The sequence below is a fragment of the Penicillium chrysogenum genome, assembly GCF_028827035.1.
Source record: "Penicillium chrysogenum strain IBT 35668 chromosome Unknown utg000002l_segment0_segment0, whole genome shotgun sequence".
Classification (NCBI taxonomy): domain Eukaryota; kingdom Fungi; phylum Ascomycota; class Eurotiomycetes; order Eurotiales; family Aspergillaceae; genus Penicillium; species Penicillium chrysogenum.
In genome coordinates, this window is record NW_026622750.1 from 4107864 (window position 1) to 4133439 (window position 25576).

General features: G+C 49.3%; 8 protein-coding genes across 8 annotated transcripts; 3 read left to right on the forward strand and 5 right to left on the reverse strand.

Moving 5' to 3' along the window:
* Nucleotides 1–1095: 1095 nt before the first annotated feature.
* N7489_004882 (uncharacterized protein) lies at nucleotides 1096–3021 on the reverse strand (the record flags this gene model as incomplete). The annotated part of the gene is made up of 5 exons (XM_056710634.1): nucleotides 1096–1791; nucleotides 1852–2017; nucleotides 2089–2227; nucleotides 2272–2462; nucleotides 2525–3021. The coding sequence occupies 5 exons, from the start codon at nucleotides 3019–3021 to the stop codon at nucleotides 1096–1098; spliced, it is 1689 nt and encodes a 562-aa protein (XP_056569055.1).
* Nucleotides 3022–3750: 729 nt separating this feature from the next.
* N7489_004883 (cyclin family protein) lies at nucleotides 3751–4499 on the reverse strand (the record flags this gene model as incomplete). Its single annotated transcript, XM_056710635.1, has 2 exons — nucleotides 3751–3773; nucleotides 3833–4499. The coding sequence occupies 2 exons, from the start codon at nucleotides 4497–4499 to the stop codon at nucleotides 3751–3753; spliced, it is 690 nt and encodes a 229-aa protein (XP_056569056.1).
* A 5317-nt stretch (nucleotides 4500–9816) lies between these two features.
* N7489_004884 (DUF2841 domain-containing protein) lies at nucleotides 9817–10960 on the forward strand (the record flags this gene model as incomplete). Its single annotated transcript, XM_056710636.1, has 3 exons — nucleotides 9817–10012; nucleotides 10063–10578; nucleotides 10629–10960. 3 exons carry the CDS (start codon nucleotides 9817–9819, stop codon nucleotides 10958–10960), a joined length of 1044 nt encoding a protein of 347 aa, XP_056569057.1.
* Nucleotides 10961–11693: 733 nt separating this feature from the next.
* Nucleotides 11694–12687, reverse strand: N7489_004885 (Zn(II)2Cys6 transcription factor domain-containing protein; the record flags this gene model as incomplete). The annotated part of the gene is made up of 3 exons (XM_056710637.1): nucleotides 11694–12369; nucleotides 12436–12533; nucleotides 12583–12687. 3 exons carry the CDS (start codon nucleotides 12685–12687, stop codon nucleotides 11694–11696), a joined length of 879 nt encoding a protein of 292 aa, XP_056569058.1.
* Nucleotides 12688–16141: 3454 nt separating this feature from the next.
* N7489_004886 (uncharacterized protein) lies at nucleotides 16142–16594 on the forward strand (the record flags this gene model as incomplete). The annotated part of the gene is made up of 1 exon (XM_056710638.1): nucleotides 16142–16594. The coding sequence occupies one exon, from the start codon at nucleotides 16142–16144 to the stop codon at nucleotides 16592–16594; it is 453 nt and encodes a 150-aa protein (XP_056569059.1).
* A 3643-nt stretch (nucleotides 16595–20237) lies between these two features.
* On the reverse strand, nucleotides 20238–20956 carry N7489_004887 (uncharacterized protein; the record flags this gene model as incomplete). Its single annotated transcript, XM_056710639.1, has 2 exons — nucleotides 20238–20831; nucleotides 20888–20956. The coding sequence occupies 2 exons, from the start codon at nucleotides 20954–20956 to the stop codon at nucleotides 20238–20240; spliced, it is 663 nt and encodes a 220-aa protein (XP_056569060.1).
* A 1278-nt stretch (nucleotides 20957–22234) lies between these two features.
* N7489_004888 (uncharacterized protein) lies at nucleotides 22235–22526 on the forward strand (the record flags this gene model as incomplete). Its single annotated transcript, XM_056710640.1, has 2 exons — nucleotides 22235–22336; nucleotides 22407–22526. The coding sequence occupies 2 exons, from the start codon at nucleotides 22235–22237 to the stop codon at nucleotides 22524–22526; spliced, it is 222 nt and encodes a 73-aa protein (XP_056569061.1).
* A 1779-nt stretch (nucleotides 22527–24305) lies between these two features.
* N7489_004889 (uncharacterized protein) lies at nucleotides 24306–24722 on the reverse strand (the record flags this gene model as incomplete). The annotated part of the gene is made up of 1 exon (XM_056710641.1): nucleotides 24306–24722. One exon carries the CDS (start codon nucleotides 24720–24722, stop codon nucleotides 24306–24308), a length of 417 nt encoding a protein of 138 aa, XP_056569062.1.
* Between the last annotated feature and the right edge of the window lie 854 nt (nucleotides 24723–25576).

Sequence of the window (25576 nt, forward strand, 5' to 3'; positions counted from 1 at the left end):
CCAATAGGAAGCCGAGGGGCTAGACTTTTGATGTATAAACTAAGACAGCTCTGATTATAATATTCACAAGGTTCTCCGCGGGTCTGTTGATCTCGATATCGGGGAATGAACAAAGAATCTTAGGCTTAGTCTTTCCAAATTAGGGAAAACCCGAGCATAGGCAAGTAGAGGCGATGGTGACAAGAATGCATGTTAAACATCCTATCATCAGCGTGGGTGAGGTGGTAAGAAAATAAGAAAACCTCCGCGCTACGTCCGTGAGACGCGACCACTCCCCTTCGCCGCCCGGCCATTCACCACATGTAACTAACACTTACATCTAAATGAAAATAATGCGATCAACTAGCTTTCCGGGAAGCCTCCGATCGCGAGCAAAGAGACAGCGTTGCGAACAGAGCCAAAGATGCCAAGCGTTTATGTTTCCTACGAAATAAGCGGTGTTTTCGCTTGTATTTTGATTGCATATTGCATGATAATGAAACCTTTCTATCATTAGCACCGCGCACCCCAAACCCTTCGCCAGAACAGCGCTAGACTATCTCTGAGGGAGAGCTTTCATGCTGTGATTTCTTGGATCTTCTGAAAAGGATCCGCTTGGCCCATTTCCAGCTTTCCACGCCGGCAAAAAATAAAACAGTCTCCACGCCAACTATTCCCCATTCCCATGATATACCAGAGTGCTTGAACACATCATGATTAATAACAGGAATACAGACAACAGGGAAAGCCAAGATAGAACCTGCTAGGATAGCCAAAACAAAAACTTATTCCGCCAGACATCAAACATCCACTGAGTGAAATACGTTTCGAGTCTGGTTGCATGCGGAAGAATGATCGGCGCATGTCAACCATTTCCCATGCAAGAAAAAGGGCGAACCAGGTAAGTGAAATAAAGGTTGTTGCGCGTGCACGAAACACAGGCTCGCACTGAGAATTGAAATTTTTGTTGCAGTTCAGGCCAAGGTCACCGTCGCCAAAGCCCCATATCACTAGCGAAAATGACGAGAGACACAGCGCGGTCATCCAAAGGCCGTAAACAAGGATATCCACGACCACCTCCCATGTCAAAATTCCTTTTTTCTGCGAAGGTGCCTGTTAATTATGCCGACGAGCTTGGGTATGGGGAATAAAACGCACGCTTTGCGGAGGCCGATCCATGATATCCGGAGCTGCGATTTCCATACCAAGTCCCATGTCTGGTAGGCTAGAAGTAATCATGATAACCCAGAGAATCTCCACTGGTGATAGTGGAAAGACTGACTGGTCGCTTTCATCCTTAAATGCGCGGCCAATTAATAGGGTACACGCCTGGGCGACATTCTCTGATAGTAGGTGAAGCACAAATCTTTGAATATTATCAAAGATCCGACGACCTTCTTCAACCGCGTTGAGAGTAGATGCAAAGTTATCATCGGTTAGCACAATGTCAGAAGCATCTTTGGCCACATCTGAACCACTCTGTCCCATAGCAATTCCCACATCCGCAATTTTTAGAGACGGAGAGTCACTCACACCATCTCCTGTCATTGCGACAAAGCGCCCGCGCCTGTGAAGTGCGTTGATCATGTTGACTTTAATCTGTGGCGCACAGCGGGCGACGACTCGAGGTAAAACAGGAAGAGCATCAACTTCTTCATCAGATAAGTTATCGAATTGGTTGCCAGTAAAGATCATAGCCCGTGCAACATCCACAGCAACCTGCTGAAGATCAGGTAGTATGCCCACCTGCTGAGCAATCTTTTCTGCAGTTCCGGGGTGATCGCCCGTTAACATGTGCACTGATATGCCCGCCTGGTGTCATAGCTCAACGGCTCTGGCGGACTCAGGTCTGGGCGAATCGTAAATCCCGACCGAGCCCAGGAAACAAAGGTCTTTCTCGACCTCCTTCCGGTCCTCCGTATCTGGAACAGCGTCTCTTTCCGCAAGGGCGAAAACACGAAGGCCCATCCGTGTCAGAGCTTCCATATTCTTCATGACCAGCTTACGATGCTCGTCGGAAAGGGTACTCGGCGGGGAACTTTGTTCGAAGACAAATTCAGAGCATCTCTCAGAATGCGCTCTACAGAGCCTTTCGCGAATGCCACGGACTTCTTCTCGGTATTATCCGTGTAAACAACGGTCATCCGCTTGACGTCAGAGTCAAACGGAAACTCCACTTTCTGCGTCCATTTCGCATCCTCGCCTTTGGGCAGGCGGCCGCGGTCCCAAGAGAATCTAGATGCAAAGACTTGAATGGCGATCTCAGTTGGCTCTCCCGGGCATGCCATTCACTGCCCTCAACGCGCTCGCTGCCTTCGTGCTTCTTCTTGTAGACATGTGCTAAATTGGCCAATGAGCAGACATTGAGGTAGTCCTCAAGCTCTTTGTTGTCGGCCAGCAGTTCGTCAGACTTCTTGGTCACTGCAGCCATCTTCTCCTCAACGAGCTCCTTGGAGCCAGTCCCTGGAAACTGATTTCTCCAACTGTCGGATTGAAGGGTTCACTACCGCCCTCGAGGGAATACGTTCCCAGCGAAGCAACCCACGCCTGTTTCACAATCATTTTGCCCTGTGTCAATGTGGCCATCTTATCAGAGCAAATGTTTGTTACCGCTCCAAGTGCCTCCAGGGAGCTTAGTTTTCGGACAATAACATGGCGCTGCACCATCCGTTCTGTCCAGACTGCCATAGTAATCGTGAGTACCACCACAAGACAGGCAGGGAGCATACTAAGACCTGTTGCTACAGCGTAAAGAACCACCTCATTGTTGTCTCTCCAGTAGTTCGCGCTCATCACCACAATAGCAAAGACAACTGCAATACCGAATAAACCAACTGCCAGCCTAGACAATTTCTTTTGTAGAGGGGTCCCAATATTCACCCCGAGGAAGCGGCCAATTGTATCACAACCTGTTAACACCCATGCTTGGGCATGCAAATCACCGTCTGATACAGTTCCACGTGATCCAACTCCGGGTTGCTGAGCTGTCCGACGTGTTCCAGCGAGCGGAAACGCACCAATCGGCCATACTCGAAGCTGCATCATGAGGGCCCTCTGTTAGACAGAATAGGTGGTAGATTTGCTTCCTAAGCATGCATGTTTCTACCCATGCCCAAAGTAATATGTGTAAAGACCCATTTTTCTTGAATGTCACTGCAGCTGCAGCTCATCAAGCTGGCCGCGTGTACACCTTTTCATTGACACCGTCTTCTAATATATGGCGCGCAATCAGCTCTTGCCAGTAATCACTGGATTCTCTACCCCCCTACGTTGACTGTCCTTTAAGCATCATTTATATGTTCGCCGAAATCACCGCGCTCTGAACGAGAAGTCCCATATCATTATTCGAACAGATCCACTATGAAGGTTGGTTTGATGTCCGGAAACGTCGTCAAAATCACTCTGGCTGTTGGTCCTCATGGACTAGATCCCGAAATGGGCTTCAACCGTGTTTCTCAGCAGAGGCGCATGATTGATCGCATGAACAAGGGTACTACTACGGCTTACGGAAAGCAATAGCCGCTACTTTGATTGCAGTGGAAATTGGTCAACAGCAGGTTGGCTGGAGATACGTCGTAGTTACTCACAGGGGACTATCCACAAAGTTGGGACGGTCTCCATATCCATGCTTCTCCATAGCCGCCAATAAATTGACTGACTTGTACTAAAGTATTCGGGGACATGGCTAGAAAGACGGTGTGGCTTTAAAGACGGCCCTCCTTCTATCACTACTAGCCTCAGGCTTCTGACACAGGCGACTAGCTAGCGTACCTACTGACTTTTGAAGACGATGCCTTCATTTTCTATTAATATCTGTATAATAGAAGACAAAGGGAGTATAACGAGTGCTGACCATTCGCGATTCCGCTGCTTCCGTTCGGTTCCTGTTCCAACCGCTTATCCTCAATCTTTCGTTGACGCTCCTGGTCCTGTATGCGTTCACGGATGGGGAGCAAGAAAGGGCTCAGGTAGGTAAAGATATCCTCCTCCGTCACATGAGTCTCCCAGTCGAGCAAAACGAGCAACTCGTGCTCCATCGAGTTCACCTCTGGCAGGGAGAAGCCAAACCCCTCGTAATTTTTCACCATAGTGTACTGAGCCCAATGCTTGTTCTTGGGGCTAGAATCATCCAGGCTCTTGGCGGCTATAATTAGCGAGGCAAGGAAGATCCGGTGGGCAGAACAACGCATGCCTATGACGACTCGAGGAAGACGAGCACGGAGACGGCCGAGGTACACAAGGGAGCTCATGAGGATTGACACCTGGACCTGGGAGTGATCAACCAGAGAGGCAGTAAAGTCTTCAATAGAGGGAAGCGGCGGAAGTTGGTCGGCCAGTTCAACTGGAGGAGTTGAGGGCGGCATTCGTTGGCCGTGCTGACTGACGATATTGGTCACATGAGCCTCACATGAGATGACCTGCGCTGCCTGCTGGGCCAGGTACACCACCATTTGCGGTGAAACTCGCTGAGTAGCAAATTCAGCCAGTGCTGCTCTGTTCAAGGCTTGGTGAGTAGCCATGTCCGTGACCAGATAGAGTGTTGCAACTGCTGATACATATCATCCCCTCGAAGACTTTGAGCGGTCAAAATCTGAAGCTCGGTGAGCTCGTTTCACTAGCTTCTCGCACAATCGTCATTGGTGGAAACCCATCGACAGTAAAAGGAAAGGCGGAGCATTCTTCGCGGCGTTGGGCATGTTGATCAATTCCATGACTGAAACTTGGGTACGCATGGATAATTAGAGAGATATTGACCTGGGAAGCACCATACAGAAGACGGTTGAAGGTGGGTAACCCCGGAATGCAGGGTTCGCACCGTCTACTAAGAGGCCCTAGACAGGCGTAAGTGAGTCTGTCTGCATAGTTCGACCCAAGGCAGAAAATGCTGCATGCTCCGCGGAGTGCTTCGGACTCCATTTTTGTAGTGATGCCAATCATATGATGTCCCTTGGCGCCCGAATTAGACTCGAGACCCAGAGTCCATCACATATGAGATGATCAAAACATGAATCAAAAGATTACATACCTCACAGTGACCGTAGAATTGGCAGTGAGCCAACGTTTCTTAACCGACTCAACTTCACACATTCTCAATACGACTCTAGCATGTTTCTCTCGGTGGGCATCTAAAATGACACCAAAAAGTCAGCTGCAAATAGTTGCGGCAAAAAGAAGACGTGGGTTTCAACAGGCCTCAATCAAGAGAGATGTCCTTCAACGCTTCCTACCAAGTTGGTAAGTGACAGAAGCCGAGAAGCCTACAAATACGTCCTCTACCCCCGGCAATTTGCTCTACGATTTATTCACTTGACTCTGCAAAGTCGAGCAGGCTTGTGTCTGGCGCACTCGATAAGTTCTCCCCTTTGATCGAGTACTGGAATTTATACCGTACTGACATTTATAGGATACATCGTGGACTACCAAATCAGACAGTGCCTATAAGAGATGTGATTTTCAAGCAGATCCACTGTGCCATTCACGCCAGCCGATCAGAGATACGAGATTTGGGTTAACTGATCAAAGTGTCTATGCGAAGACGTCTGCTATAGCAGCCGACTGGGCTGATCCTGTCGCGCCTGTGGATGTACCTCAAATTTGAAGCGCGACTACTCATACTCTAGGTATGTGAAAGCCCACAAATCCTTGAAACTGCACTGACTCGAAAGACGCGAGACAACCAGATCCGTGGACATTCGACCACAATGCACCAGTGCAAGGGCCACAGCTCCTTGCCGTCTCTTCATCCCTGGCCTTGACCTTCAGAACATGTGAATCAAGAAATGTCTCGCTGACCGACTGTCCTAGCTAACGTCTGACAGTGAACCATTGATAGCGTACGTACCCGAGTCCCCCCGAACCCCCCGCCCCAACCGGCGTGGGGTCCAGCGCTACCGTCAGTGCTCCGCGCAAAGCCATGGCTTACACATTATTCCGTCGCTTCGAGCAATGCAGCATGTCCTAGGTGGAAGATTGCAAACCAAGATAGCGGGTCAACAACAGGGTGCGGCCATCCACTTGCGAGCTTCGTTGCATAGAACCCTGAGACTTCCATTTCCATGCTAAGGTTTGTGAGATATAACGCCTACTGCGCCGGGTCTCATTATTTGTGCCAAGCCTTGTGCCCAAAACCACAACACCACTGACATCTTTCTGCCACTGAGGACCAACTCATCTCCACCCATGAAAATATTGTGGCAATTGACCTATTCCGCCGGGTCAACGATCAGACCGTGGCGGGCCTACGACGCGTGCTCCATCGCGTCTTCCGCCCTCGTCCCCACCGCCTTCACACTATTGTGGAGTTCCTGAACCTCTGGCATCGCGACACATTCATCCACCATGGAAGTGCAATTTTTATCACAAGTGAGTTCGTCACGCGCGTTTGCTGTCTCAAGGAATTGCCTAGTGCACACCAGCGCGGCTTTTTTGAAGCGACAGCTGATTGCGACGAGCTTAGGACATGGCATGATTTGTGACTGTATTGCAGAAGAGAATTGTGAGTGATCTAGTTGGTAAGCCGATATGATCAATGCGCAAACTGATCGTCCCGTCTCAAGCACAGATTTTGGGGTTTCCATGAACTGGTAAGCTCTAGCAACCCGTCCAACTGGATCAATACTTGCTGACTCGGATCGTACAACAGAACACCCTCATTTCTGTCACTCGAGTCGAACGCCACGCGAACAAATGTCTTGTCTGCTCGAGCTCCCCTATACCAATACGATCGCATGCTGCCTGTCCCTTCCACATGACTACTATCGACGATGAGTCGCCAGAAGGTTCGTATCGCGTACCTCGGCCTCTTTCTCTATACATTCTGTGTATCAGGTCATTGTTCGATTTGTCTACCTGATACAAGACCTAAACTCCGATCAGCCTATACCACTGCCCCACTCATACCTGTGGCTAAACGTTCAAACCTTTAAATACCTTCAAGCGGCGTAGGCTGCTGGTGTCGAATGTGTGATCCTCGTTATCCTCGGATGGCATTTGGTGTCTTTCCAAGCCTGGAAATCCGTAAGACACAGGAATGCTGATGTTCTGTCTTGCTTCATGGTGAGCTATGCCTCCGCAGACAGTCAGGCTGTTAGCACAGGTCCACCTGCAAGGAGAAGGAGACGCAAAGTCTCCTCATTCTTAGCCTACAGGTTGACATTGGCCATCTCAGCTAAAAATCGAGAGGATACGACCGGGGCACAGGCAAACCAATGAGAGAGCTCACTACCCAAGAATCACCTCTGACATACGCGAAGCTGCGTCATGAGGGCTGTCAAAAGTGTTGTGGTGTATCGTGTTGGACAAGTGGTGGGTAGGTTTGATTCTTATGCACGCATTTTCCTACACAAGCCAAGCATATGTGAGAGAACACAGTCATCGTGGAAGTCACTGCAGCTGCAGGTTAGTCAAGTTGACTACATGTATCCTTTGTTTATTGATATCGTCTTCTAACATATCACGCACTTGTCAGGAAAGCCGGATTTTCTACACCCCCTACCTCGACTGTTCTTTGAGAACCAATTCGTCAAGCTCACCGTGCTGCGGAGGACACGTTGGCATGTCACTGTTCGAACAGGCAGCCACTGTAAAGACTCTGGTGTCCGAAACAACATCGAATCAGAATGGTTGTGGGACCTCTTGGACTAGCCCCTAGTTCCTGGAGCAAATTTTCTACAGTTAATCAACGCTCATGTGATTATTGCTTTCGGAAGGATGCCGGAGTGTCTACTACGACTACGAGCGAACTAGCACTCCTGCGAGGATATCACCCCCGAAAATTCGTTTCAGATGGCACTGCTAGACCCCTATCGGGCTTATACCGTGTTCTTTTAGCAGCAGAGCATGGTTGATTGCATGAACTTGGGACAGCACTTCCCGAAAGGCAATGGCCGTCACTTTGATCGTAGTGGATCTACGGGAGATTGGTTGGAAGTATAATTCGTAGTTACTGAGGCATAGTGGAAGGAGCCGATCGCGTATTCTTGATTGCTTGCTTGTCCAAAGCTCTCAGCAACATGGTTGTCTCTGTGGTAAAATTACTTTGACTCGCGCTCTCTGAGATATAAGAACTGGAGTAGAGTAAGTTCGAGTGATTTACAATCGTGGCCTGAAGTGATGACTTTGACTACGCAAGACACAAGGCCTACCGCATGGCTGATCTTACTCAAGCCAATCGTTCGGCACCTCATCACATGCTTCTACATGTGGGTCTTCGGCGTATTGCTTGGTCATAGTTGGACCAATGGATCGACCATCCCAATCGAATTGAGGCTGTATGCCAGCTTCACCGAGTGATCAAAATGGGACTAGAGATGGCTTGCGAAATAGAATCAATACAAATTGATATGCACATGCCTCATGTGGGTGAGATGACAAGAAAAACCTTCGTGCTACGTCCGTGATACATTGATAGACCTCGGCCCATGAGGCCCATGGATTCGCATTGAGTTACTTCCCCCTGCCTATGGGCGGGCGGGCCGTTGACCGGCCCATGGACCGCTTATTAAAACAGTGTGGATGGATGGATGGTTGGGTTCGTCTACGCTGACCCCTTGTCGAAGTGTGATCCGACATACATAGAAATAGTGATGCGGCTATGGTGGGCGCAAAAATATATATGACCGCGGAATATGTTGAACCTACAAATCCACCCACAATATACTATCTAACAGTCACATCAACAAATTTATTATAAACATGACATATTGAACGCACTACATAACAGGATACACCTTTATTATGATCAATTACCTACTATACTAGTGGTTATGGCGGTAGGTGACAGTGACAGACATAAATAACCGGATAAATCCAGAAGTTGAAGTTGAACCCCCTATTAAAGAAGCTTACATAATCTGGGAGTGGCATGGACGGTGCGATGGCGAGGTCAAGACGTTGACCACCTTCACCGCTCGACCATTCACATCAACACTCACTCACTTCAACACTCACTTACGGGTTTTGCTTGGTGATTTTGTCAACAATCGTATAGTGGCATATACGAAGCATGCATCATTCAATTAACAGTGGTTCTAATTGCGAGGATAAACAAGGTCAGGATTTATACATACAGATGCCATATCCTGAACATTTGAGGATTGAGGAGAATAAGGTAACCGGTTGACGTAAGGTCCTTAGGTGTGGGTATTATTCATATCATGCAGCGCCATTACAGGTACTTCGTACTATGATAGATACTGCAGTAAGACGGCCAGCGGCAGGTTCTAGGGGGCATGTTCCAGCGGAACTGGGCTGAGATATTGGTGTGGAAAGCCCCTATAGCGATGGCGTGTCGTTGATCATTGCCTCGTGTTTCTCCGAAGATTTCCCAAATCCTCCTGTGGCTATAGACAGACATTATGATAGGCCGATAATAATATAGATAGGCCAATAATAGTGAACAAGTCTGCACTCCAAATTAAGAGTGGATAGGTCTGCTCTACATAAAATACTCCGTAGTATGTACGATAACTGATCCGCATCCTGGTGGGGATCGATCCTTCTCTAGTAAGCTGACTCCACCTGTGGCGCAATAGTTCGATGCATATTAGTTACTGCGCCACAGCTGAATGAACACAGTGGCTTTGATACATCGTTATCAGGTAAATTGTTTTGTTGGCCACCGATCGACAGTCGATGAGAGGTAGTACTATCGTGTGGTTCCATCGCAGCATGGTATTCAGTTGGTTTCTCCCGTCAATTTCATGCGGAAATTTCTCCACTCCGTCCGCTCCTCCTCCTGGACTTGACAAGTCTGCCAACCGTACGTTCAGAACCGGGCCTGCCATCGCGTCCATTCTGTTCGATGTCCTTGACTGAGTTAACACTAGCAGGGAAAAGATGTCTAGGAGATCACCAGAGGAACCCGAATATGCCCACTTTGCTATGGTGTACATAGATAGCAACGGGAATCTTTGCCAAAGAGCTTCCGATTCCATTTCAGAGAGCTTGCAGTCCATCCTCTCTCCTAGCGTTACCGGTAGATTCCTCCAAGCGGTGGCAATGTCGAGAGAGACCCACGGAACACGACGCCAAGGTAACTGTCTCAATTTACCCTACCTGAAGTGTTTTATTGACCTAGAATAGTTCCTCTAGGGATCCTAGTTCCGCCTAATAGGCAACCATTGAACAACAGCTCTGCCCCATCGCAGGGGCAGTCCGCGAGTTATAGCGGAATGGAGCTGGGTAGTCCACAGAGGATGCAGGTTCCGTTTCCATCTCAACCAGAGCCCCCGTTCCAGCCGGCAATGTGGCCGTCACGCGAATCTTGGCCTCTACAGGCCGGTTCACAGGCCGAGATGAATTTTGGCGGTCGAACCCTTAACTTGGCCTCTCACCAAAGAGTCCTAATCTCTATAAAAGACAGATGTCTTTTGCGTCGCTACTACGAGAAAATATTTCAAACCCTACAACAAACAAACTGCCGAATCATTGCCAAAGCCTACATCAAATTAGTCGAGCCGCGCAAGCAGGTTAACTATCCATACAATGGACGGAAGGTCGTTGAAGGAAGAACCCAACAGCTTGATCCAGAGGAGACTAAGCCACCGTGGCGGCCGCGAGGAGTGAGCCATCGGGAGCCGGACCATCTCCCAAAAATTGGTAGGAAAAGATAATCATTCCGCATATGGTACCAAGCTGACAACGATTAGAACGCATTCGACTTTTGGTACACATGCTCTGTGACATGCATGAAACCCATGGAGTCACAGCGGCGAGATTGAAACAATGCGATCAGTCCATTCGGCATCAAATCCTTCCGGTCGAGCGTTTAGAAACCTTGGATGAGGCATATCGAGTGCGCGAGGAGGAGGGAAGATTCCTTGATGGGATCTCAGGTACATACTTGTCCGCATTAAGGGCGACGGGCAAATTTACTGTTGGCATGACGGCATGTTTGCCAGATGCTTCAGGCTTTGGGGTCATTTTCTTGGGTCTTGAAGACTTCGTCGCAGCCGATCATACTTTTTCCAACTGCTGCTGACAGATTCACCTGCAGGTCCCAGATGAGGTTTGCTCACGAGGTGAACTTGAGCCTAGAGTGAAAATAGAAAACAAGAAGAAAAGAAAAAAAATTAAATCACGACGCTTACGCTGTGCGTGTCGATCGCGTTCCCGTCGCTGGCCTCTGTTGAACATTCGAGCCGGGATCTGCCTAGCTGAAGGGGTCGGCATCTTCACAGCCCGTTCACCAGCGTTGACTGATAGCCCTGAAACAGGACAGTCTGCATAACTTTTCAATGCGCCGTAAATGGCTCGCAAACATGATGCTCGGTCAATGACTGTCTGCATCACATTCGCGTCCCCCGTTTCTATATAATCAAACGGAGCCCGGGATTACACGGCCTAAGTTCGCGCTTACCCTTACATCAGTCAGGTCGAGTCGAGACCAGTTCGGCACATTGCTCCGGCGTTGCAACATCTGTCTACGTCAGTACCAAAGACGAAAAGGTGAGATGAGATGTGAGCAGAAAGCGTCGATATAGATTAACCCGTTTGAACGCCTCTCGTTCTGTCCCCAACTCAACAGTAAAGACTAAACCCCAGTCCAACTCTGTGAATGTGGTATTAGGATCCCAACTGCTTCCCTCCCAAATCCAAACGTGGAAATAATCGCTCCAACCCAAAGAGAGTAATGGACCCTACGAAAAAAAGAATATGCGTAGTATACCTGTATCACGTCATATGCCATTTTATTATCAAATAAGATTTTCGCATCAGAAATCGAAGGCGAGGCTCAGGTCGAGGTGATGTCCGTCGGATTCAGATCCAACACTGGCATAGTCATTGCCGACGCAGTCCAGAGGCATCTGGCAATTGTATATGGGCGATGACATGGGCTCGTCGAAGAACATATTGGTGTAATCGGAGTTGGTGATCATCATTCCCATGTCGTCGAAGGAGCCGAATCTACCGCTCGGACACTGCTGCCCGCCTTGTAGAGCTAGCGGGTTGACGATGCCCTGCATGGGCAGACCTTTGTGCATAAATTGAGGATTGCTGGCCATGGGCTCCTGCTTGACGGGAGCAGTGATCTTTGGGTAGGCCGGCGGCGTGGGCAGCAGAGTCTGCGTCTGCGAGAAAGCGTCCGAAAAGAATCCACTACGAGCCACGGGGCTCTGGGAGCTTTCGGCCCCATCAGAAGATTCCTGGCGCCAAATGCTCTTACGACACAGCTCCTGCTGCATGGTGTCGGGGCTATCCTCGAAACGCTCACCCTTGGTGCGGTCGAGGGCCCCGAGACGAGTAAGGATGTCGTGAGTGAGCGGGTGGCCGTTAGGCTCGGTCTTCAAACACTCGCCGGGCCAGCCTTCGCCCTCGGTGGTGCATCTGTAGAGTTCCCGAAGGCCGTGCACCAGCCAGATTTGTTGTTCCTGGATCATCTCAACGTATCTAGGAACGGTGGGAGTCAGCTTATGCCTCAGGGTAAGATTTAGATTGTCAACAGTGCCAGCTCACCCCTTGGGGTACACTTTATTGTGGGCTATCTTCTGCTCCCCGAATACGCAGACTGAAGTATCTGCACGGCAGCGCGAGCACGGGCTTGCTCCGTCACACTTATTCGGTCAGTTTATGGGACGACGCGCCAGCCGCAGTGCCACATACCTTGGATTTCCTCAGGCGACAACGATCGCAGGCCTTGCAGGCACGCTTGCGAACATTGTGCGAGCGCGAGTGGTTCGATCCTGATGTTGATTGTCGTGCTGCCATAGTATGTGTCACAAGGTACCGGTGGAGAGGAGGAGGAGTAGAGGACAAAGGGTAGAAGAACAGACAGAGCAAAGTAATAGCAGGTACTTTCCAAAGCAAGCTATGCTTCCAGATCCGGAGGGCGCCCAGATAAATGACGTCAGTCACAACGATCTAATGATGTCGCGACTAAGAGGATGAGTTTTGCCAGTTTGAGCGAAAATTATAAATTTGCGTTTGGATCTGGACATGGCTGGCTTCTGTGCTATGTAGATTCTGCTAATGAAAGACCGGGATACCAAACACATCAGCAAAAATAGAGGGTAGTGCGCGTGGCACCGCGTCATATCATGGTTGAACGTGACAGAATTCCCCTGGGGATTGAAAGCCACGATCCTCTTGACGACCCATCAGCGCTGGGAACGTACATCTTGGCCCTGGGAGTTCTCTTGTTCCCGAGGGGTTTGGTCCAGCTTGTCAGGGATATACATGGAGCATGCAGCAAGAATGGAGATGATCTGCGGGACCCACATGGTGCATATGGGTTCTCCTGAATGAAGCCTGTCTCTTTTGCTTCCTCGCGCTATCCAGGGTGGACTGGAGTTTTTCCAATTGCTGGTTATTCACCCGGAAGACGCTGTCCTCATATACGTAAATGTGAGGCTCTCGCAACGTAGAGTGAAGATCCCAGGGGTAGGTCTCAGTTTCCTAGAATAGGAAAAGAGTGGCTGCTGTGGGGATGCGCGTCTCATGAAATTGCTTTGAGGTTACCGTTTTTTATTCGTTGATTTCCAGAGTCAAATTAACAAGCAAGAGATTTTGTCGAGACTCTCCTGCGAACCCGCCAGTTGTGTTCTCTGCCAACAAGGTCCGTCGCCGCGCTCAAGGCTGAAACCACAGTCCTCATTTACTTGGTTACCGCCGTTATGCACCACGCTACTCGCACTTTTCACTATCTGGACTCGGTTTCGAGCTAAGACATATTCGAAATCAAGCGAAACTGCCAATAGCTTTAGGGGTGCATTGACATCTAGCACTTGCAAAGACGGAACGGGTCGCGTGGTGCTCTGTGGAGTTTATCTACCGCGGAATTTATTCTCTTACTGGCTGCTAAGCTTGCTCCAAAAATCTATATCGCAGCTGTGTTCTCTGTTGCTGATCCCAATGCCGAGTGTTTGTCACATGGAACCACGTGTGTTTGACAGTCGCTTCGCTAATTTCAAGTCCAGTTCTGTCATACCTCCCCTGTAAACTGTGTTCACCTACGCTGAGTGGATTTATTCATGCAGACCGGCGAAGCGGTGTAGAGGTAGAAAGGTATTGTGGCAGATGAGCTCTTGCTAGTCTAGCTGAGCGACGGGGTACACTCTGCTCCACTGATACCCCTTGAAATCTCACTGACCTCTGGCGCAGTTGACTCTGACGGGGATCGTTTTGGGGAATGAGATCTTGACGTGACAAGGTCTCTATCCGGAGGTGATTCGCTGGCGGTCTGGACGAAACGTGTCTCGGCATCCGACGAGCGGACTCGAAGCGGGCGAATCAAAGCGCCTATGATTCCTTCGTTTCGACTGTACTCATCGGCATACCGGGAGTTGCAGAATTGGAATCACTCATACTTACCACACACAGCATGATGTGCTGAAATCTGTATCTCGCCTTTCCAACCACTCTTTCGCGCAGGCTAAGTGAGAGAGCGCTCGGCACTGATTACAACGCAAGTCCACAGAGTCGTTTGCATATCTTCATCCTCATTCAAGCAGAACACACAGTGGATGTTGCTGACCTCTTTCTTAGGCTGAGTCTCTGGAGTGTCGAGTCTTGGACACCAGCCCAGATATTAGTTGCCGATGACAGGATGGCTGGTCGAGTCGGCGATACGTGCCATGGAACACTGTTTTGTCCGCAGCATTGCGGCAGTAACAAAGGGGTAGATGGTTGTACTGACTCGGAGCGGGTGAAAAAGGGCACCTGCCAGACATATCTGATCCTGCGACGAGATAGTGACCGGTGAGTGTTGTCTGACCTCGTGTAGCGTCGCCTGGAGGCTGACGGCATCTGACGCTGGCCAGAATGGATAACAACCGACGGAGAGCTAATTCTAGAGCCATGTGGTACATGCGCCTGGGTGCGGGCGGCTGCTTCATGCCACTGTTGAGCAACTTGGTCGGGCTGCAGTTGCCCCTGCCATCTCGCGAAGAAGTCTCTGACACATAATGGGTTCCAGGGCAGTGTAGTAGACATTGGGTTGTGGCGAAGACAGAAATAAATTGAATAGGTGTTGATGTCGCACAATCACCGCGGCGTTCCCTCGCCAGCTTCATATGTCATCGCCGTGGGACCCATCCCTACATGACTGTGTGGCTGCTGACATGGAGGTCTTCCCTTGTAACGGACGATTCGTCAAAAAATGCGTTCGGATGCAGTATGCGCCACTATACAGCCATCAGAGGCCTGGGAGGAGGAACGTCTTATTCCGGATCACTTTTACTCGAATCAATTGCATCCGTGGCTGTACATTACGACCATGCATTGGGGAACTCGCTGGCCAATAGCAGCGTAATCGGCAAGTTTGCGAGTTGCCTTTGGACAGTTTGGAGTGCGTTTTAGGTCATAATTTGCTTTAAACTTCAACACGATAGGTGCGACAGGTCGTACCCGTATCATTTAGTCTCCCCGGGCCACTGACACACTCCTAGGAACCATTTGGGGGTTCGTAGGGTTCTAAGGTCCAATGTGAGGGTCTCCCGTACAAATAGAGGGGGACAGCTTCATCCAAATGGTTAATGAATATTAAGGACTACCACAGTAACTCTAGGTACAAGACGTAATGCAAGTAAGCCCAAGAAAGGCAGCCTCCTCGCGTTCAGGGGAACCCTGATGCTCGACGTCGGTCCCGTATATCATTTCTCCAAGCATCGCGTATGCTTCGAGTATAACCCTGAAAAATGCGACTAGAGCTGCCAGGAGTTAACAACGTCTTTCCCAGTCGGACTGTTTTCCTTTATTCTGAATTTGCGGTTGTGGTCTGACATACCAGCGCTTGCGCCACCCCGCCCATGGCTACGTCACGGTACCCGCTATTGCTGTTAATAAAAGAACTTCATTGGAATAAAAATGATAGACACAATCGGCACACCTCATCCAGAACATCCAGGAAGATTCAGACACTGGTTCAGTTCAAGAGAGAGATAGGAATATTTGGGAAACTTGGGGTCATTGTTTTCCCTTGACGATAATCATCGTGGAAGTCGTTCGCGGCGCTATAAGTGCCCTAGCCGGTCACAAAGATTCAGGCAAAGATCCAGGCAAATCCTCTAACCATTTGTCGCACGAATCTAACCAACCTAATAAAAGTAAAGTTTGCATCAATGATAGCAATGGTAAGTGCCAAGGTCAAACATGAATCCATCATGGTGCTTCACAAAACTAATGAATTTGTAAAGTCAACCGAGCACGCGAAGATGCCGTAGGAATGACCGCTGGTTGCGTGGCCAACGTCGCGAATAAGATTAAGCGTAAAGTTGACGGAGACAACGGTCATGACTATCGGAATTGCGCCTCGACCTATTGCCCAAAACTGACTTATTTAAGAGTAGCCCCCGATAGTCACCATCTTGGCTCCGCTAAGCACTACGGCAGCGGCGGAAATTCTGGACCCCATAATTCCCGCATTTGCAATAAGCTGGACTACCGTGTCGACTCCAGCAGGGATGGTCAATCTCCCAATGAAGCCTTTCCACCTAATATCTACTATTATCCTGCGGCTGAGTCTACAACCGCTGGCTCTCGCGAGACTACTAGCCACAGCAAGCAAGTTTGGCCCACCTGGACCGCGCCTATAATTCGAGCGCTGGTACAAAGCAGCTTTGTTTGGATGAAAAGGCCATCTGAAGGAGACGCCTCGAAGGATACGCCTCGGCAGTGAGTGATCTAGGGGATATGTCCAGGGGAGTAATCATTCCAGCTGGGATGCGGGGGTGGTGGGGGATAGGTCGTGGAAGGCTGCTGAACCAAAGGTTTCCCGGATGATCCATGCTGCAAGCAAGCTGGAATAGTGGCGCACAAGTCGCAATCGCCCAATTAGCAACCGTTCAGGCAGCAGTGGAAAGGAGATATCAATTGGAAGAAGAATATCGAATACGGGCGCTAGCAAATTGATTCATTTTGCAAGGCCACGTCTGCCATTTGGGACGGAAGAAACGACAGGGCCTTATCCACCACCATTCCAATTCAGCGCTCTCGCAAAATTCACCACTTTCCTTTATCACATGCCCCTACCGTATCTGATATTGTCGTCATCAATTAATTTGCGTAAGCGATCGGTATCTTTTCTGATCCCCCTGGTCGTCTACCGGACGGTCCCCTTCTTGTTATGATATGAGGCTGGTGCAGGCCAGGAATCAGACCGCACCATCGGAATTAATTCCCGCATTGTCTATACGAAGAACCAAGTTGATTGAAAATCAACTTGATCTTCTCATTGTATATATAGCCTCAGTCAATCCCTCTAGTATAATGATAATTAATCTTTCTTTGAATTACAACAGGTCATGAGCCCGGGAGCAATCTCTCGGGTGCCGTCTCTACTCATCTGGGAAACACCTTTACCATCTTGGATATATACCTACCCCACTTACCCAACCATCACCATGTCTGCTCTGGTTCACGACTCGCCCGACCGAGCCGTCACGGCCGCCGAACCTTTGACAGGAAGCGACAACTTCGCAATCTGGAAACGTCTCATGACCTCCTACCTTAAAGCAAGGCAGGTCTGGGACGTCGTGTCGGGCGACCTCGAGCGTCCCGTCTGTCTATTCAAGTACGCCAAACCGACTTCGGCAGATATCCACCCCTTGGTGGAACCGCACCTTATTGGGGCGGTGAGGCAGCGAGCCAATGAAGCGCGCCTCATGAGATTTTCAAATTCACTATAACCCAAGAACACTGTATCATGTCTAGCGCCAACAAGTGTGCGGTTGGGCGACATAGACGGAAAATCAGTCATTTAGGGGCTAGAAGGCATATCCAAATACGTTCTTATTACCCCTGCCCGGCTGCGAGGGGTACCGTGTACTTGGTAATTGAGCCTTCCTATGATGTGTACGGTACTCTACATATATTGGTCAAATTGCCATTGCATTCTACCCATAGTGCATGTTCATGGTGGAAGTAAGTTTATATCCGGCGGCTCAGATGCTATTGCTAAAATACAGTATTATTAGAACCAAACATATAATCAACATCAACATCTCCGCCTAAGTGGTCTGACTAAGACTCAACTGTTCAACGCACTCAAAGAAGAGCCTCAGCTGCACAAAGACCAGAAGTAACACCAGCAACTTTACCGGACAGTTCCTGAGCGGTGCCAGTGCAAATAGGAGAAGTAGAGCCGGCGTGGTTGCAAAAGAGCTACTCCCAGAGCCAGCGATCGACTTACAAGGAATAGGCATATGTTCTTCTTGCCAGCCATACGCACAGCAGCCATAACACTCAGAGTTCTATAGCAGTATTCACTTCAATCTATCAATACAAGCAATACCAGCCCTACAGGAAAGGTGTGAGGAAGCACATAACCAATTCAAACGTGAAATTTAATGTAAATTACCTCGACGATAGCAGGACCAGCAACGATATTGTCATCAATCGCCTGCTTGTTCCCTTAGTCAGGACGACGTAGCTCTGTCCGGTCGAAGTGGAGGTCCAGGCGTTCGAGCGCCACCGTGAATGGTCGCGCCGCGAAGCCGAGGCCTACCACACGATCTTCCGGTACCTGTCCCCCGATATCAGTATCCATGTTGCGGGTCTTAAGACGTCTCGCGACCTCTGGAGTGAACTGGAAGAACGTACCGGCGAATGGAACTCGCCACGTTCTGCGAGCTGTTCGCCCAGCTTCGCGAAACCACTGGCGAGCGCTGCGGCAGTGCGCGCGAATTCGTTGATCGTGTACAGCTGCCCGTACATTGTCTGAATGCCATTGTGCCCGGATCGATTGGCGATCGAGCACATATCGCGATCTTACTGGCGCAGATCGGTCCGGAATATGTCCTAATTGTGGATGGCATTCAGAATGGTAAGGATCCGGTGAATCCGACCACGATCGGAAACCATCTGTCGAATGCTGAACAGACGGTTCGGAGAAAAGAGTCTCCAACACCCCCGCAGGCAGGGTCGGCCCGCCGTCAATACGGTGCAGCAGACTGCCAAGAAATGCAACTATTGCAAGAAGCGCGGCCATGTGGTCGCGCAATGCTGGAAGGAACAGCGAGAAGCACGGCCGTCTAGGGACCATGCCCTGAAGGCCGAACGGAGTGTTTCCGGCTCACCAGAAAATCACATGCAGATGATAACATCAATACAGACGAAAGTTCGGCAGGACCCGCCGACTTCCAAGAGACGGAGGGTCAACTTTGTGAGCAAGAGGGTGACGACCCTTTATACCCACGCACCGCAACCCCGGTGGCTCCTGGACTCGGCCGCTACTAGCTACATCTGCTGGGACCGGGCTTGCTTCAGCAGCTTGCGGCCCTACCGCGAGATGTTAGACACACCGGGCGATCTAGTGGAATCCGAGGGGATCGGAACGGTGAAATTCGCGCTTTGGGCAAAGTTTAACCAACCCCTGGTGTTAAAGAATGTGTACTTGGCGCCACGTATCTGAATGGATCTGATTGGCGTGCCGAGGTTGCTGCGAGACCGCTACTCGGCGGTGGCGCACCCTTAGAACGTCTTTGTGCAACGCCGAGGACGGGCGGTGGGGACTGCGTACCACTCGGAGGACGATCTGTTTATCCTGCGATGCCATGTGATCAAAGGATCCCGAGGTTGACTTTCTTGACAAGGTTGCGTCTTGGCGGCAGGTTGGAAAAATAACTTGACCGCGCGCTTACCATGTGTCGCGCATCGACACATGGTAAGCATGGTCACAGCTTGGCTTGCGATGATTGATCATCGGGCCTAGCTCGTCCAAGCACAGGGGACACTCTGTGCGGCATCGTTAACAAAGCCACCGCAGCGGGCCCTGGCCATATGAGGGTTGACAGCTACCTTGGACGACTTTTTAAGTCCGGTCGTAAAACCATATTTTGAAGTGCGGGGTGTGATCGTACTGTGAACTGTTTATAGTAAGTCACATTCTCGCTGAACAGGCCAACACAAGCCCACTATATGCCTGTGAAACCTACGATATAACGGGCCGAGAACCTGATCGTCGCCTATGGTGGGAAACCCTAAATCCATACAATTACTCGCTGATTGGATGAAACCAGACATATACGAAGCTACGCGCATCTAGAAGAGCATGGTCCCAAGGGGGATCCAAACCGAGCAGCGCGCACAGGCTTGATAACGAAAAAATGAAGTTCCATATATAAGTAACTTTTCAGGAAGCAATGATTTTCGTTGTAATACCTGGCCATGTCCCAAGGAGTCTTACTTGGAAGGGAAAAACAATAGTAGGACATGACATGATCACCTGCAACGAGACGCAGCCGCTCTAGAATTTTCATAGATGCGCGAGATTTGAATAATCCTTGCATGGAGTACACCATAGAAATCATTGTTTGAAGTATTTACAATACAATGCACCAACGGGAGTTGTGCTCCTTTTGTCGCTCTATACCCCAAAATCTCGCTGTAGTTTCGTTCGGACCCTCCCATGCTTGGGTAAGAAGTCTCGGAGAATTCAATTGTCGAAAGCATCTGATAGTATCCTTGAATGTCTTCTCCACGCCTGCGTTATACTTAGCAGATGTTTCATAAAACCAGCAATCTAGCGACTGTGCTAGAATTCGACCTTCCCTAGCTGAGACCTCACGTCGGGATCGTAAATCTTTCTTGGTACCGACCAGAACAATAGGCGAACGACACGGACGATGAGAAGGTGACTGCTGTAGTGTATTTTCGATACTCATATCATGTTTCACCTTTTTGATTTGGTTGTAGTACGCTCGTACATTGGAAAACGACGCTCGTGAGGCTACGCTGTATGCAATTATGAAAGCTTCTCCGTCCCGGAAATGGTCTTCGTGGAGCGCTGCATCCGTGCCATCACCAGCAGTGTCCATTATCTCGAGAATGCAAGGACGGTTATCAACCACGACTCGGGTGCGATAAGAATCGTCTAGCGTGGCTCCTAATCCCTCAGCAAATTCGTCTAAGCAAAGCTAAGCAAGGTCTTAGTACGTTTCGTGGACAGCGGCAGGGGCCAGACGTGACTGACCCGAACAGCTAGCGCCGATTTTCCCACATCTGCGTCACCAACTACCACAAGTGTCACCTTATCAGTCATGATCTCAAAGTCCCTGGGAAAGGTGCAATGACGGAGAACGTGTCACAGAGGGCTGCATTGAACTTCACTGCTGAAATAGCGGCTTAAGTCACACGTCGTGCGAATGTCTTCAGTTTCATGGATGAACAACTAGTCACCGGGGAAACAGGGCTTGGTTTGCGCAGTACGTAACGATCTTTGCCCGTAGTCCTAAGATTCTAAGACACGGACCCCCAGTTAGCGAATGCCAGGAAACAACCTGACGTCTTCCGGAAGAACGGATGTTGACGCCATATGTGTGGGTCCACCAGTGGACTGCCAATGATCGTTTTGATTCAGTTATTCAGTTACAAAGATTGCGACATGAGAATTATCAATTAATCTTAAATGAACTGGTGCATATGTCAACCGTCGGTTATGAGATCATCAAGGTAGCTCATCTCCGTTCTGCGCGATAGTTGCCGTTAGGCTTCTGTGAATATTGAGAGTAGGATGCCAGAGATATCGACAAAATATAGCCAGTAGGGTACCCAATTTTCATGGAACTGGGATAGCGTTAAGAATTCGTCGGTGATCATCAGACTCAGCGGACCATAAAAAAAGATTATAAAGAAAACACATATACCTCCGAACTAAAACAAGTTGTGGTCCATTCCCGAGAGCGAATTTAAAGCGCTAGCCGTCTCCACAGGTCTATTGAGCGCTCATCGCATGACCAAAACAATGGCCGACGTCTTTAGTCGATTGGCAATCATCGAGACTGAAAACCAGAATGTGACCAGGCAGGCTTCAAACAAAGCTACAGAAGGCAGGCCCTAACGTACGACGATCAGGTCGTTAGCAGCAGCTATGCCACTCAAGCTTTACTTGGATATCCGACCAGATACATCAGAGCAAGATATCAGTCTGTGAATGTTCAACGCTGTAAGCAGGGCTTCCGCATTTACCCGCGCTTCTGTTTTCCTCTGGATCGATCTTTTGCCTCTTACAGATAGTACCATCTACAGCGGTCGAATCGCTTTTTGGCCGATAGAAGTTTGGTTTCATCCCTGAACGATGATCGGAGAAGAGAAAATCTCCGAAACAGGGGCTTCCGCCCCAGTGGATAAAGTCGCTATCACTTGAACTCGGACCCTGAATATTTCCTGCAAATGCACTGCCGCAACCTTTTCTTGTGGTGCGCGAGGGAATTGTAACCGCTCCCAGACGAAAGGAAGATTCACCATACCTCAGGTATTGCTGCGAACTTGTTGGCTTTTCACGATGGGTTGAGCGTTCGGCAGTTGATTGTTCTCAGCGATGTCTTCACGTCTACCGGAAGTGCTCCGTGTCAACAACTTCTGGGGGGTGGCAAGTGCTATCTCGACCGCCTTGCCCCCCAAGCTTTCAACTGCAGATACGGTGAGTTGAGTTCTTGTGCAGTTACGGGAATCAAATTGCCATTGCTAGCCCTAACGTGGCATTTCCCCAGCGGCATCGTGACATTGCCCGCAACACGGAAAATATTGCGAGAGTGCAAAAGAACATCCGCATCTGTGTTTGGCGCAAAGGCCTCGCAAGGCAAGGGAATTTCTCCGGAAAGGCAGGCTGAGATATCAATCCAAGTTTGACGCATCGAAAGATCAAGCAGGATACCCAAATGAACAGGATGAGTGAACTTTAGCAACATCCAGTGGAGGAAAGGACAAGCCAAGGCTCCATTTTGAGCCCGAACCGGCTGTTCTGAGTCGCCATGTTCTTTTCTGACCTTTGCTATCGGATGATCCATGTAGGAGGAAGTGCTTGGTCTGGTGTTGCTTTCTGGCCTATGTCTGACGCGCCAATTGACCACAATCAATAAATACAACTTGATGTAGGAATATAACATGTGCGATCCGAGATTGCCCAACTCTTGTAAACTCACCTAAATATAGCTTCGTGCGCACGATCATAGCAACATATCTCGCGCATTGACATGGGTAATGAGTAGAAGGTTAAATGGGTTTAGAGTGGAAGGCCATGTCCCAAGTGAGGAAAGGCATATTGGAGGTGAAAGATAACTGTAGTCGATAAGGGCGGTTACTTTAGCAATTGGCGACGCATGCGGGAGAATGAATACGCACGAATTAGTAGTGAGATGTAACAACCATTGGAATGTTACCAAGCATGCTGATCAATGTCAACCCATCTCATCGACTGGAATGTAAGCAAGCAATCATTAGCCGAAAGCGCTAAGATTTCAACTTATACTGCGCCAATGACATTCCGTAAGGAGTCGTGTTTTATTGGTTGCCTCATGCAAAGATATCACAAGGCAGACGAGATTTACGTAGGGGCACCTTATTCCTGCAACTACCTTATTTGCTCCTGGCCTGTTTGTCTCTTATGAGGTTACGCAATAAATTATTCCGGATTCCTCCGCCACAGGATCGTTAAGTCACTAAAATATCATTTTCACATTCAAGACGACGGCCGGTCAGCCCAACAAAGCTACGCCGGCCTAGCTTGACACCGCATGACTCCTACAACTACACAAATTATAACGGTAACTGGCGGTGCTTTCTATGGCGTTCCGGGTACCCGGGCCCAGGTATAAGATCGTGCGTAGAACACCGGGTGCATCAAATGGGTAAATACGGACAGATGCTTTCTTATATCTTAGTCAATCGCCACAAGATACTTTTCCCGTGCCAATATATCACTGCCAATTCGACCAGTGTCCCCGAATTGTATGCTCTAGATCAACCTTCTCGCGGTCGTATATGGCTAAATAGAATTACCGAATCTTCATCGCTCTCGAGGCCTGGTCCCAATATGATTCCCTCGGATAATATCAGTCCTCAACTTTGACTCTCTAATAATGGCGATAAATACGCTAACACCTTGCTATACTTAAGGTATTTGTTAGTGAAGGACGCAATTGCTCAAGGACATGTCCACATCTGTCGAGTGATACCAAGAAAGACACCTCGCGGGTTTACAAAAGCGCTAGCAAAAGACCAATCCCAGATCTTTGTTGAGCTCCTTGGGTTGGCGTAAGCCTTCCATGAAAAATAGGGCTTCTATAGTGTATGCCAGGATAATTCATCTAAGTCGTTTTTGATATTCAGAAGGAGATGGGATGAGGATCTGAGAGGGGGGATATTGAGTGAGTGCCTAGTTCCCAGGCATAACATTGGAGCCCATACGTTAACTAAGTTACTCTCTTCTCTTCTTCTCTCCGTCCCTTTAGTCCATAGGAATCGACCACATTATTCCTCCATTTATCCCGATGGTAGTGTGATGCCAACAGTTTCCCAATTGGTTGGCGGACGCAGGGTCCATAATCCGTCAACCAAGTGGCCGCGCTAGTCAACAACCACAAGCAGTCGCCAGTACGGTTAGATGAATATTAACTACCGACAGGGACGACTGGGTTCCTAGGGCCTTCGAGAAGCCCTTGATCGGTCCTCAATATCTCGCCCCCGTGACCCGTAAGCAGCCACATCACGCGGGTAAGTTTCCGGTACAGTAAAGATGGGGAATAAAGGAGCAGCGCCCAGCACAAAAGCGATAGGACAAGGATGACGAAGATATTGGTCACGAGTCTTTCGGTAGGGGTCATAACGTATGGGCCAAATGTGACTTCATAGCGATAGTACTCGAGGAGTATAAAGTGCAAAAATTGTTCTTGGATGTTGTGGCGTTGCTTGCGCGTGTTTGCTATCCGTGCAACAGCTTTCATGGTAGAAGGACATTTGCTGACTAGATTATCGACAATGTGGATATATGTGGATGGCATATAGAACGCTTCGATCTCCGTCAACATGGCCTCTCAAATATGAAGAAAACTGATACATACGAGTTTGACATAAGTCGGAAATCGGTTCGAAGACCCACCCTACCAAGGAACTTCGGCATGCGAACGGTCGGTCGTACTTGGAACCCGGCCGTATTGTTCCAAACTCTACACACCAGCCCTTCCCCCAACCCCCACCTGATGTCGCAGCCCGTCACGCTTTATCAGTGACGTGTGATTAACCGGAACCTAGCTAAGTCGAGCCGCCAGAACCCGGTAAGGTACTTCGTGAGAGTCGATCGTAATCATAGCACCCAGCCCGTTTTACCATCGTATCCATTCTGTCACTGCTCTCCCTCTTCACCAGTGATTCTTATTGTTCCCTGGGCTGCTTAATTTACGCTAGGGGCACGGACTACTTCCCGGTCGGCTTGAAAACCGGGATCCACAGCGGTGCAGAATTCGTAGGGCAATACTTGAGACCAGCAATACCATGCCAAAGGACTTGGGAAGGGGCAAAGCAGCCGGAAAATCTGAAGTTCTTCCTGTATTTGGTTACTGTACCAAAGGACTAGTTATAAGTACTTTTCTACCTAGGTCCTCCTATTGGTATGAATAATTGCCGATGCCCAGTGCCAGAATTCTTCTTCTGGAACGGGTACAAGAGTTTCACTTCTCGTTCATTAATCGCTTATTATGTTGCTGGAAAACCGAGCATACTTGTGCCACTGTCAGATTGTTTCAAAGAGGACCGGGACTCAGCCTTGGTAAGGCCAAGTCCGGTAGCCGGTATTAGGGACAAGGTTGACGATCGGAGTCTTGGCGGGGACTGTTACAGAAGCGTTCGGTCTGGTTTTTGCCATGGGTCGTATGGGCAGCGACAA